General features: G+C 34.4%; 1 protein-coding gene across 1 annotated transcript in view; it reads right to left on the bottom strand.

Annotated features, from left to right (window-relative positions):
• LOC121428969 (uncharacterized protein KIAA1614-like) overlaps nt 1-8,034 on the bottom strand; it is a 79,435-nt gene extending 71,401 nt beyond the window's left edge. The window contains exons 1-2 of the mRNA XM_041625863.1: nt 7,227-8,034; nt 1,084-1,990 (exon numbers count right to left, since the gene is read on the bottom strand). Coding sequence (XP_041481797.1) covers nt 1,084-1,990; nt 7,227-7,709 — 1,390 coding nt within the window. The 5' untranslated portion in view covers nt 7,710-8,034. The remainder of the gene's footprint in view (nt 1-1,083; nt 1,991-7,226) is intronic.
• Nucleotides 8,035-14,665: the final 6,631 nt, after the last annotated feature.

Genomic DNA, 14,665 nt, shown 5'->3' with positions numbered 1-14,665 from the left:
TCCCAGAGAAGCAATGATATAAGTATTGTATTATGAGAAATAACTTTAAAAAACATCGTCAAAATGTTACGTATGGGACATTCCATCCTTGGACAAGACCTAATTTGCATAATTAATTAGATGACACAACTTTTTTTTCCCCAAAAGTAATAAGATGTTAGGGGGTCCATGTCCCACCTATGACTAAATCTCACAAGTTTTCTGTTTATTTTCTATGAGTTTTTATAATTGTCCCATACGTAACGCCCATTTTACCAATTATGCAAATTAGGTGCCCCAAATTAACATAAATATGCATATTATCAAATTTTTCTTAATGAAATTTTAAAATTCAACATTTGGGCTTTCTTACCCCACCAAAGATAACTTCTTAAATTAAGGATGAAATTTTGCCTTCTAGGGTGACCTTTTCTTGGACTTGCCCTATATTATAGCAACAACCATGGTAAAAGGGCTCAGCAGCCAATTACAATCAAGGTTTCTATGGTAGTTATTGAATGAAAAAAGTTTGTAAGTCTTAATGAAATGTGCCAAGCAGTTAAGTTTTCCTTGATTAATATTCCCTATTGAAATATAAACAGGAACCTTTTAATACAGGGGAAACCTGTTCCAACTCCTTGACTGTTCATAACAGTCTTTTTTTCTTTTGGAGGGGGGGGGGGGTTACAGCATACAGGTTTCACTGAATTACAATTGATTATCAGAACAGCACTGGTCTTTCTTAATTCCAGTGTTCAGTTTGTCCCGACTACATGTGTAAGCTGATTACTATACCATCGAACATCTTATTGTAGTATAACCTTCTAAAGGGAACATATTGTAAGACGAGATTATGCAAAGTTCGCTGTAATCTTTCGAGCTTTTCATTCGGTAAAGATTACAATCATTGATGGCTCCAACTCTTCACAAATGAAGACATACATGCGTACCTGTCACACAAATTGTGACATTATTTTTTGTTGTTCGAGATTGAAAATTGAAAAAGGTAGTTTACATGCCCCCAGAATCTTGTGATAAGCAAAGATAATTTTTTTTTCAGAAGGGGTCAGAGTAGGGGGGGGGGGTCTTGAGAAAGATACCCACCTCTATGGTTTTCTTTACTCCTTGTCCGGTGATGAGTATGTCCAGAAGAGTGTCTCCTTTCTTGATGTCTGAGTGGATAATCGGAAGGTGTAGATTCCACAGACCTTGTGGACATACCATCAGAGCTATCAAGGTAGCTCCCATCAGTCCGACTGTCCAGATAGGGATCCGGAGTCTCGTATGACGTATACGACGACGTGTTCAGGTTCTCGGCACTCCTGTACCTGCGGTTAGGGACGTACGCAGGACTTGTTGTGTTTGACGACGGTGACCCTGTATTGGGTTGGCTGTCTGTAAGGTCGAGATTCTCTTTGCTCCCTCGCCGCCACTTTGAGAGGCTCGGCGATCGTAAGAGTTCACCCATGCGGGCACGGTTCTTCTGGAGCCTCTCGCGGACCGAGGGCGCCCGGTTGTCTTCGCTGCCTGGCATATCAGCGGGTGAATGCCGAGTTCTTGGCGATGCCGTTGGTGGCGGGACTGGAGTCATGACTTTACTACCCTTGCCTTCTGTATCGGACAGACTCTGGCGACTTCGGTTCAAGAGCATGTCCGCTGCACGTCGAAGGCTCCTTCGCGTCCGCGAACCACGCGGCTTCAGACTTGAAGGTGGTTTGGGCTGTATTGCAGTAGTGCCAACGTTATCAGGTGCACTGACCCCATTCTGTGCTACAGCACTATGGCAGAGCTGTGCGGGAGTAAGAACAACACCATCGCTACCCACTGTTCCGCTCGTGCCAAATTGGATTTCCTCGTAATACGTCGTCACAGGATGGTAGCTCTGTGGTGGGGGACTCACGTAGCCATTCTGAGGCGCCATGTTGGATGGGTGAGTATGGTGGCTGTACTCACGACTGCCGTTGTATGTCACATAGCTGTTGTTGTTGTTGTTGATCAACCCACCATCCCCCTGTAAATGATAAAGAAAAACAATATCATAAGTTGCACTTTATCATAATGCAAATGAGATATACAGTACATTATGTATCAAAATGTACATTGCATATCTTTATTGTTTTAAAATACTATACTTGACTAGCACGCCTACAGCAGATTGCAGCTCATCCAAGGATCAAAGTTTCCATGGAAAATTGTAGAACATCTTGTGAAATATTGAAACAACTTACAAGTTCCCCACCTGTAGGTAATGCACCTGTTCCACTATCAGTTTTTTTTTCTTTGTAACGTATTACATGTAATTGTTTATATTGTTGCATTGCTGTTGTTTTCTTTCTTCATATCAAAAGAACTTTGTATTTTTAGCAAGATTATATTCTGTCATGCTATCATTTTCATAAAAGAGAAGAATAGCCCTTAAAACATGTACGTATATGTGTAGACTAGTACATGTACATGTATCTTACAGTTTGGTTACTATTTAGCAAATGATAATCGCAAGCAGATATTGTATCCTGAAATTGCAGCCTTCATGTATATTGATGTTTGAGAAGTTGTACAAAAAGATACATTATAAATATACATGCACTTTCAAAAAGTCAGGAACAAACTTAATTTGATTTTGTATTTTTATCGTAAATCTGCTCATAACTTATGAATATCTGACAATAAACTAAAAACTCTGAAAATTTATATTTTTTTATAATTAGTTAAACTTAAAACCAGCTTTAAAATATCAATAAATTCCTTTCATTATATATTCAAGCGAATGTCAAAAACAAAATGATAGAATAATCATCACCGAGTCTTGACAACTACAGTGTACTTGGACCAAAATATTCAGAGAGTCTACTGTGTACCAGTAAGGATTAAACACTCTTTCACTTTTCAAAATGAAAATAGGTGTACATCACTAATCAAAGAGATACATGTACAGTACAATGAAGTTAAATTACAGACACTCTGAATGACACTAGCATAAAAACGGGTCTTGAATGAGTTTTAAAGTCTATCATTGATTAATATTTACAATCTATCTTTACATGTACGATTTCTAAAATAAACATTCCATCACTATCTTTAACCTCCTCATTGCCATCATCATCATCATCCTTAATCTAGCTCTTTTTCCTCCTCATGGATAATTATCATCATCATCATCACTGATCTTCATCATCACCACCATAATCATGGCCATCATCATCGTCATCATCCTTCATCTAGCTCCTTTTCCTCCTCATGGATAATTATCATCATCATCATCATCCCCACCATCATCATTATGATCATCGTCACCATCATCATTATGACCATCGTCATCATCATCATCACTGATCTTCATCATCACCACCACAATCATGGCCATCATCATCGTCATCATCCTTCATCTAGCTCCTTTTCTTTCTCATGGATCATTATCATCATTCTCATCATCATCATCATCCTTCATCTAGCTCCTTTTCCTTCTCATGGATGATTATCATCATCATTCTCATAATCATCATCATCACCATCACCATCATCCTCCTCCTCCTCATCATCTTTTTATCATCATTATTCTGATAATCATCATCATCATCAACTTCCCTTGATCATCATAATCCTCCTCCTCCTCCTCATCATCATTTTCTTGAAATAATTTTAGTGCAATTACCATCTATACATGTAGGTTTCACTTACAATAGATGCCTTCAATACAACAATTCTAGTTGGAGCACCCATGCTGCGAACTTTTGGGACCGCTTTTCTCAAGCAAAATTGTTTGTGTAAAGTTATTTTTCGGGTGAACAACTGAACATCTGGTTATTTTTTAACAGCAACATTATTAAACACACTGCATAGGTTGTACAAACATACATGTATTTAGACAAGAGTTTGTACATGTCTATACCCAGTATATACAGTTATTTCAATTTATTTTAATTCAAAAGTTCTAGAACTTTTAATACTCAAAATCTATATCAATCCATCACAAGTTTCAAATGTGTTTTTAATGATTACCACTCACTCATCCATTTAAGTGATTTTTTAAAATAGTGCTTCCTTATGTACACGTATGTATCTGATATCATCATGACCTATTACCTTTGATTCATACTTGTACTGTAAGTCATGATTTTTAAATCATACATGTACACCTACTTTGTGAAACACCAAAAGTCAAGCTAATACATGTACTCTTAAAGAGGAAGTTAACCCTTACAAAAGCTTACTATAAAAATAGCAGATAAATAATAAGAAATATTGTCGAAGGTTTGAGGAAAATTCATAAAAGAATAAAAAATTTACTAGACTTTTAAATTATTTGATATGCAAGTAGCTTTCCTAGATATCGTATGGTAAAAATTCAATGAAAATGTCACTTTCTGAGAAAATTGAAAATAGTTTTTATCATATACAGCCAGGTCTTCAGTACATATCAACACACAAATTATTTCACACCTGCTTCTAACAGGAAAAAAAAGTCATTATAAACCATTAAAATATTAAAGAATTTATGCAATTTATATTACATAACATACGGGCCAGCTCAGCTGCTCCTTAAAGATGTCACAAATAACAAAATTGAAATTCTAATTACTTTCTTAATCTTCTATTTTTTGACAAAGTTTTCTTTAGGGTGAACTTCCCTTTTAACCTGCCTTTTCTACCCCCCCCCCCCGCGGAAAAAGAAGAATGAAAAATCCCATTTTCCTTGATGACTTACCAACACTGACTGATCACAATCATTGTCCTCATTTTCTATAAAATCTTCAATATCGAAATCAATATTCCCAATGTCCACTGCCTCCTCCATCACAGTTAGTTTCCAAACATTCCTCCTTCAAATCAACCATCTTTCTAACTTTAATGCAAATTGTTCCTTGATGCAAAACAACCAGTCTTCATAAAATCAACTTGCCAGTTTATAGGCTTTACACCAATTTTTCAAAAAAAATTTACTGAGGGTTGTTCAACCCATAAGTTCATGTTGAAACAATAAAATGTAGATTGTGTGACTCCTAATGCCTGCATGAGATATGAATTCCAATACAACCAAAAATGCCAAATGAAGAACCGGTACAGGTTTAAAGCAGATTCTTCCTGCTATTAAAATTGAATCAAGTTCGAACATCAAGCAGTGTGAAGATCTAGTGAACTTTGCACATTGGTCCTTCTATTTACACTGACAAATCTAACAAAGGAATTTGATCATAAGAATAAACAGTGATTGTTCTTGATTCATTTTCTAAGTTTAATTTGGAAGAGATTTGAATTAGTTAGCGACTCTATGATCACTGCGGTGGCATCACAAACAAAGGTTAAGTGCACTGCTGGGGTTAATTAATGACAATGTACTGACTTCTCTGGCCTATATGTACCTATTAATAGGTTAAATATATTGCACTCTATCATTTCTCTTTTCAGCTTTTTTGTGAGTAGGCCTACTATAGGCCACATGCAATTGAAATTTGACCATGAATAAGAATGAAGTTAAAAATGTACATGTACATAGGACCTACAGTAGGTTTTCCCCATTTTTAACAGTGCAATTTTGTGAAACACAGGACAATATGTATGCACATTATCTATTATTTCTGATGATTCTGATTAAAATATTATCATTATTTTGATCATTTGTGTATTGTACGAGTTGTTGACCCATTCAACCAGCTGCCGTTCATCATCATCATCATCATCATCATCATCATCATCATCATCATCATCATCATCATCACCACCATCATCATCACAATCACCACCATCATTAACATCATCACCATCACCGACATCATCATTGATCATTATCATCATCATTACTATCATCATCACCACCACCATTATCATCATCATCATCATACATGTAGATAATTATTACCATGAACATTGACATCATCATTATCATCATCGTAATCATCATCATCATCATCACCATTCCATCATCATCATACATGCAGATAATAATTATCATCATCAACATTGACATTCATTATCATCACCATCATCATCACCATCACCATCATCAACATCATCACCGTCATCATCACTATCACCATTATCACATCATTATCATCATTACCATCGACATATCATCATAATCAAACATTGTCATTTATATGTACACTAGATCATCCCAAATTTGCATTATAAAAAGACCATTATTTTCTTCTATAATCACAAATTTAAAAATGCCTTGGATATTTGTACTTGAAAATCATGACAATCACTGGCAGATCCGGCTGTGCCCCCCCCCCACCTTTTGAGAGGCACAATTAAAATTTTTAATGTAAAAATGCATTTAAAGGTATTGTTTAACTTTGTGAGCAGCCGATTTAAAAAATTATCAAACCAAGATGAAACATATATGTACAAGTGCATGTATTAGAACTAATAAACCCTGAAAACAACCATTATTGGGAATGAAAAGCTAAAACTACAAGGCAAACCCCGAATTTGTAAATAGGCGTCTTATAGATGCCTAATAGTACACTTAAGTGTATGGGATGAAATTAAGATGATGTTTCCGGTCACTTTATATTTCAATTTTTTGAAGCACTTAATAATTATTTTTGAACGCAATTTTTTCTGGGCATCATTTTTATGATATATCACAGTCACAGGTGACAAGTATGACCTTCTAGCTCAGATTTTTTAAAAGTCAAACCAGTGTTAACCAATCACTTTAAAATAAAAGTGTACCCCTCCCCTTTGAAAGTGAAGGCTTTTTTTTCCTTGTCAAATTTTGGTTAAAGTAACCCTTTTTTTTTTGCTTGTCATTTTTCCTTGGGAAAATGTGTCTCCCTTTCAAAAAATCCTGGATCCATCCCTGATGACAATGTAATACTACAGTAACAACAATGTCAAATGACAATTATCCAAAATACTGTTTATTCATTATTTGTTTCTTTATGTGGAAATTTATCAAATAAATAATTACACCCTGGAAATCAAGGGATAACACTTAATCATGAGTGAAACATATAAATTTCACCAACGATTGGTGAAGCTACTCTTCAGAACAATTTTAGAATTTTTCAAAAAAAAAAAAAAAGAACTTATTCATTCATTCATTGATATAATTTTCCTTCAAATCTCCTAAAATACATGTATAGCTATTTTATAAGGCCATATTATCTGAAAGAATAACAATAAAAACATTATTATCAATATTATTGGTGTATATATTCTAAGTTTTTGAAGGAGAGCACTGTTAAAAAACCAAAACAACAACAACATCTCATCTCCGACAGGCCAGCATCTAACTTTACCTGCTGCTTGGTTGACAAGTGATGGTGATGCGGGTGACTTCGCTGGTGGTGGTGTTGATGGCTGCCGGTGGGCTGATGGGTACCATCAAGGGAGGACCTCGGCGATGGAGTCCCGGTAATCATGAACCCTCGGCCGTTGACCATCGGACTGGTCCTCCCATGATTTGGAGAATGTTTTCGGCTGCTTGGCTCGCCTTCCAGCCCAAAATCGTAAGAAACATCTTGCACTTTATATCCTGTACCGGCCACTGGAGATACCGGACTACGGAAATCTGCCTGCGAAACTGGAGAATAAATATCCATTTGACTGGAATTCGGAGAAAAGGAGGAGTATCCATTTGGAAGAGGGCTGGAGGAATCGGGAACCAAATCTTGCCGCATTGAGGACACCAAGGCCGCCACAGACGGGTCGAAATTTTGTCCATTCGCGGGCATTTGCCCGCCTCGATGAATGGGCCGTTCGGAATACTGTAATACATCCATGTTTTCTGCCCTAGAATGACATTTTCCCAAACATAGAACCAGCTGAACGCTCAATATTTACTATCTTCTCTGTTTACACGGTGTCATGTTTTCCCACGTCCACGTACAATTCTCGCATTCCCGAACGATCGGGCATTTCACCTGTTGCCGAATTTGAACATGGCGTCCTCCGTATTGTTGCTAGATGTACACTCAATTATGCATGCAAATATCGCCGTGTGACGTCATGACCAATCTCCTTTCAGCAAAGTTGTCAAGTCATGAATATTCATCGTGTGCAAACGGGGAGATTACCAATGACCGAACAGGCTTGCTCATTCAACCAAAATTTCTTTTCAACGGAACTTTTGAATCGGAAAGTGGGTATCTTGGCTTCTTTTGTCTCTTCAAATGAATCACGATCAATACCGATTTTCTTTGGAAATCAAAGGCTTTGTACGCCTATGCAATGAAAGGTTGGAATTCTATTGTAGGAACTGAGTGACTATACATCGCAAGGTCTTGTAATCACACTTCACTCGAATAATAAACAAGATTTGGAATAAACAAAAATCCCAATCTCTGACGCAATTCAAGATTTCGTAAGATAACTGTAAAACTGATGATTCTCAGACTTGCGTACTTTGTTTGAGCATGAGAATTTAGAAGACACTGACCGTGAGGGCACTATATGGTGACATGCATGGACATTTCATACTCTGAGGAAGAATAGACCAAACCAGTGCACAATATTTTTTTTCTTTTACTTGTCCGTAAAAACAGTTCCCTAATCGAGTCAATTTTCCCCCTTACATATATCATCTAAATAAAAACATTCTTTCCACTTTTACTTTTATTTACTCACTTATTTATTTCTGAATATTTAAACAGGGTGGCCTGATCAGCATAAAAAAACATACAACATATGAAAAACATAGTAAGAGGACATTATCAGATGCAGAAAAAATACAGAACAAATGAAAATATAAGAATATGTTATGAGATACAAATGGCAAGATTCATAATATAAAAATGGGCAATTCCATAAAATATGTACATCCGACCCCCTATATGTGGGACCTCCATGAAATTTTTCGTCTCTGATTTCTTGTTCTTTTGACAGTCTGTAATGCTCTCAAATGACCATGACTAGGTAATTATATGAAGTGAAGTAAAACTTTAGAAAAATGGGGGTCGGACGTAGAAAAAGGTTGATTATTTTATGGAATTGCCCATATGCAAAATGCAAACATTAAAAGCTGGTCTTCCTCAGGACCCTGTCATTATTATAAACAAATACAAAAAGATGATATTGTTAAAACATATTACACAGTACTCCCTCAACCCCGCACCCCTTTCTCCCTCATGATCTGCACCCCTCTCTCCCCTTCTCTTTCTCCCCCCTCATTCTATCTGATCATCTCTCTTATTTGATACCCTAATAAAAATTATGTTAGTTTCATACCTCATCAAGTGAACCCACACTGCAATCCTAAATCACTATTTGAGAAAAAATGACTTGCCCTGTTACATATAAGAATAATTGTAGAAGAATTGTGAAAGCAGTTACATTAATCTATTAGTTATTTCCTCTTTAAGAATAGCCTATAGAATGATCAAGTACATTCCACAGCATGTTGGTAAGAACGTTCCAGAATGTCTTTTCATTATGCAGGCCTTGCCTATTTAAAAGGCCAAGGAGTTTTATTGTTATTTCTGAATAGAGATTATGAACAATAGGCTTAGCTATGTTATTGACACTGTTGATTTCAATGAGGTCATTCAAGAATGTTTTAGAAATGAAGAAGGCTCCTGAAAGAGGAAGAACATTCTTTTGGAAGGCAATGCTAGAACTTTCCATTATAGTGAATTCGAGAAGGATAGCTGTAATGGGTATATAAAGCTGCAGTTTCTTTAAGGATATCATCACATCATATGAGAGCAGGAGATCACATCACATCATATGAGATCACTTCACCAGATCATATCAGTTTATTTCCGCCTGGAATATCTATATTGTGTGGAATTACTTGCCCACCATCAATGAACTGTTTGCAGTTATTTTGAGAGAGAAATTATCAGTTCTCATCGAGATCATCAACATCATCAACCTGTTCAATGAACACGCTCGGCTTCAACCCATGGATTGCTGAAATTGACTGTTAATCATCATCAACATCGTTTTCACGGACATTTCAACTCGTTACAGTGACTCTTATTATTCATCGTACTTCAACATCAGTTTCATCATCGCCATCATCAATAAGGAATCTTCCCAGCCTACCTGGAATATATATTGGATTATAACCCTGGATTGTACATCAGACACTTCAAGAGATTAATGTAAGATTATTTGGTTTTATTTTGTTTAAGTACATGATTTATTTCCTGTAATAAAAAAAGGGGGAAATTTAAATTAAGCTTGTTTGTTATTTGTTGCAGTATCATAACAGCCCTACTAAAGGACAAGTCTACCCCAACATAAATTTTAACAATTTTTTTTTATATTTGAAGATTTGAATAAAAAGAGAAAAATTAAAGAAACACAGGATTGAAAATTTCATCAAATTTGGATGTAAAATAAAGTTATATTTTGAATTTTTGCTTAATTTCACAAAATAGTTATATTCACATCCACTGCAGATCAGTATGCAAATGAGGAAACTGGTGACATCATGCACTCACTATTTCTTTTGTATTTCATTACATGGAATATGAAATTGTATAACTTTGCCCTCATTGAAACAAAGCTTTATTCCTTCCTGAACATGTATGTGTACATATCATTGTTTTGACATTTTGTGGTTCAAATGAGAGGACCCTACTTGCCAAATCTGTAAAATTGAAATATGATAAAATTCAAACAATAAAAAAAAAATAGTGAGGGGCATCGTCAACTCTCTCATTTGCATATCACTGAGCTGTGCAAATAACTGTGTTTTTTTAAAGATGAGCAAAACTTTAAAATGTCATTACTTTCTTATCCGATTTTGATGAAATTTTCAGCATTATGCTATTTTGACTTTTCTCCATTCATTGAATTCAACATTTTTCTGGAGTGGACTTGCACCTTTAAAAGATTGTGTATAGTTTTGGTAAATCCACCAAAATGCACCGATCACTATTCCAATTCATTGCTAGCTAGTATGAATGGATATGCCCTATAACAGTTATGATGTGGAGGATATGAAATGAAAATGTGTTTTACAGGATAAATTTTGCGATTTTACATGGAAATTTAACTTGATCGGGTCACCCGATCAAATTAAAATATCTGTGTGTTTTTGTCTTTCAATTAAATCCTATTCCAAATCATGGAATGGGCTGAAACTTTCAAGATATGTTCTTTGTCTGTAACTTTTTGATATCTAATCACTAAATTTATAAGAAAAGTGCTTGAATGCCCATTTTTTAATTTAAAACAAGCATCGCCGAGAGAGGGCGCTATATATCCAAGATTCGAATATTTGAAATTTTCTCAGAGAAGTGCAGTTGGAAAAATATTTAACGGTCTCTACGCTTCAGTAAGACTGTCATATTAGATGGTAATTGATTATCAATCACATTATTGACCCTTTACCGAAGCTATACACATGCTTTAAGCGATTAAAAAGCATATCTGGGTACTGCCTCACAAAGATCTGTGATAGATCGAAATCAAACTAAAATTGCAATTGATTTTAAAATCCTACATCTGAAGCTAGTAAAGAGATTTAGATCAATAACAACTTGAGAATGATTTGAATCTACTGCACCTTTGTAAGATGGGACCGGGAACTCTTGAAAATGCAGTAGGCTCAATATAAACACTTCATTGTATACAAATTTACTATTATTATCATAAATACATTACCTCAATATTTTGATACACAGAAAAAAAGGAACAAAGATTTCTTTAATAGTCACCTGTTTTATATATAGGCATTTATTCAGATCTCAATAAGCTTTTTTTGAGTAAAAAAGTAGATCATCTGGAATATAAAATTCTTTTAATAATTCATATACAAAATACATGTATCCCTGGGATCTTACAGTATACTGTCATTTGAGATAAAGCAGACAAAGTACATATAATGTTACAATAACATTTATGACAATGTAACACTTGTAAAAGTAGAATGGAACTGAACACTTGGAACAAGCTAGGTTGTGTGAAAACAGAAAAAAAAAAATAAAAGAAACAATTCAATGAAAGATTGAGATACATTGAACAAATATTCATTAAGACACTTATCAGCATTTGATTGTTGAGATCACAAATGATATGTACATCCCAATGGCAATGCTAACTTTTTTTCTGAGGGTTTCATTCTCTCCTTGAATAAAAATTTAGAACACATACTATAGTTAAAATTATTGTTTTTAAAAAATTCACTACACATATCATCATTTAACCATTAATTGAAGGAATATCAAAAGTGTGAAAGTTCAAGAATTTAAAGAATTCATTTACTTTTTTTTAAAATTCACTTGATCAATTAATATACAGTAATTCATATGCAAATTCAATTACTAGTATATCAACTTTACATACAGTTCTAATATAAGAAATCTCATTTTCAAATTTGATGAGTCACAATTTTCATGTGTAAAAGCGAAGAATATAAGCCAAAACATGTAGGCCCGTATTCTGAAATCAGGTTCAACCTAGACCATGTCTAACTCTGTGCTAAAATTACGGGAAGCCCAAAAGTGTCAAAATTTAGTTTACATTGTAGGTTTCATATGTTTACTCTGCTTTTACTTGATTTTTTTTTTTTTTTTTTAAGACAACTGTCTTATCAGTCCTTCTAAGGCAATTAAGAATGATTTAAGTGTCAAATGAGCCACTACATTGAATCTCTACTGTTAAACATTTATGTCACAATTGGCTATCCATAGTTAAACCACAACCACAACTTCAGACCAGAGATCAAATTAAATCACACCCAACTTCAAAATAAGAGCCGTTGAATATGACAGATTTAGAAATGAATATGGTATCATGATCAATGCAGTAGATGGTATGATAAAAAGAAACGAAGAAAAAATTAAAAACAATTGCCACAGAGTCAAACAAACACTGAATTTGAATATGACCAAGTATTAAGGCAAAAGAGTTGAAGATAATGTCAATGACAACATATAATGTGAAGCTCTAATGACACAGAACATTCACACTGAGTTGATATAATTTCTCAACCCAGTACTATATTTCAGTATAATATCAGACCTGCCAACATCTGGGAATGAAAATTTGCATTCTGTGATAAAAAAGGGTATTTTTCCCCAAAAACTGTATTTCATTATAAAATGAGTGGTGCACTTGCTTATCTCAGCACTCAAGCTGCATGCAAGCTAAAATGCACACTGAAAAAAACCCCAACATTTAAACATGTGTATATCTCACTCCGGTTTTAACAAAATGATTGAAAAAAAAACTACCTGAAATTACATTGATCTAATAACCATATATGTGTAAGTTTTAAAGAATAGAGACATATGGAGATGATTTTTCTCAATAAATTACGATTTTGTAAAAAAAAATGAAATAATTTTTTTTTTTCTACAAAAAACATATTTTTAACAGAAAAAAACCTTTTTAGTACGTTTTTTGGTTGCAAAAAAACGTACTAAATATGCCAAAAACGTACTGGTTGGCAGGTCTGTAATATGTACACAGCTGAGAGCTGCACTACTCTTGGTAGAGAGGTAGAATCATAATGCACATGATCATATATACTCCTCCTTTTCTCTTTTCGGATATGATGCAACACTTTCTAAAAGGTAAACTTGTAAAAATATAATGTACATGATTATATAAACTCTCTCTTTTCTCTCCAAATTATACCACATCTATTTGATAGAATAATTAAAAAGAACACATCTAAAGAATAGTTAAAATTTGAGTCAACAAATTTTATCCACATGTCCCAAAGTGTTCATGCTTGGTGAGACAAATGGCCCCATTCACATGTATTTTAAAAGCTGGCCCAAAGTTGCATGGAATATGAAGTCATGATATGATTTTATATTATGCCACAATTCATGTCATATGATATGAGAATTTCTTGTTGGTCCCTCTATCATGAGTGATGTTATGAGTTTTTACACACAACACCAAACAAAGTGTTTTGTGCAAACTTTAATTTAAAGTTATTTGAATTCTGTTGCCTTCCTAAATCCCTTGATATTTTTTCTGTTTCTGGTATCACACACAACTAGGCCCCCCAATTGCTTGCATTGTTAAAAACCTCACATTCCATTAACTTTGCATAGAAAAACAAATACTGTTGAGGTTTTTCACGCCATAACTTAATAAGCTTGAAACATATTTCCTGTCACAGCCTCATTAAAAAGTGTATATTGCTGATAGATAATAAAGAATATGTGGTGTACCATGAAGTTTCCACTCTGACTTATTCTTTGCCCAGGAAACCTTTAGAAGTTAAGCATTTATTTAGCTTTAAAAATCCCCCATAAGTGCATATCACTATTCCATCTCCTTTATAGATTTACATTAATGCACAAGCCCCAACTAAAATGTATTTTATTGGCTAAATTTACTGATTTGTACATTAAAATTTCATTTGATTAGGTGTCCAATAGAATAAAATACCTGCATATTTTTGTCTTGTTTATAGAAAACACCTTCTCAATGATGGAATGGGCTAAAAAATTCAGGATATAATCTTTGCCAGTAGCTATTTTATATCCAATAACTAAATATGCAAAGAAAGTGCTCAAACTGCAATTTTGACTAAAAAATGAAAAAACAATACAGAAGGCAGTAGATTTAGATTAAAATGCCATATTAAAATTCTAATGGGTAAAAATGTATTCCATGACAACTTTGCTTTTGTAATGTTGTAATGATTGATTATAATCGAGTATAGTTCACATGAAACCATCTACCAAAGCTTTAAACAGGCTTTAATATCTTGTTTCTCAAATGTCACGGAAAATCACTCCTCTTTTGTTACATGATTAGATAACTT

Source organism: Lytechinus variegatus, chromosome 15 (assembly GCF_018143015.1).
Source record: "Lytechinus variegatus isolate NC3 chromosome 15, Lvar_3.0, whole genome shotgun sequence".
Lineage (NCBI taxonomy): Eukaryota > Metazoa > Echinodermata > Echinoidea > Temnopleuroida > Toxopneustidae > Lytechinus > Lytechinus variegatus.
Note: the sequence above shows the minus strand (reverse complement) of the source record. Positions and strands in the feature narration are given on the sequence as shown.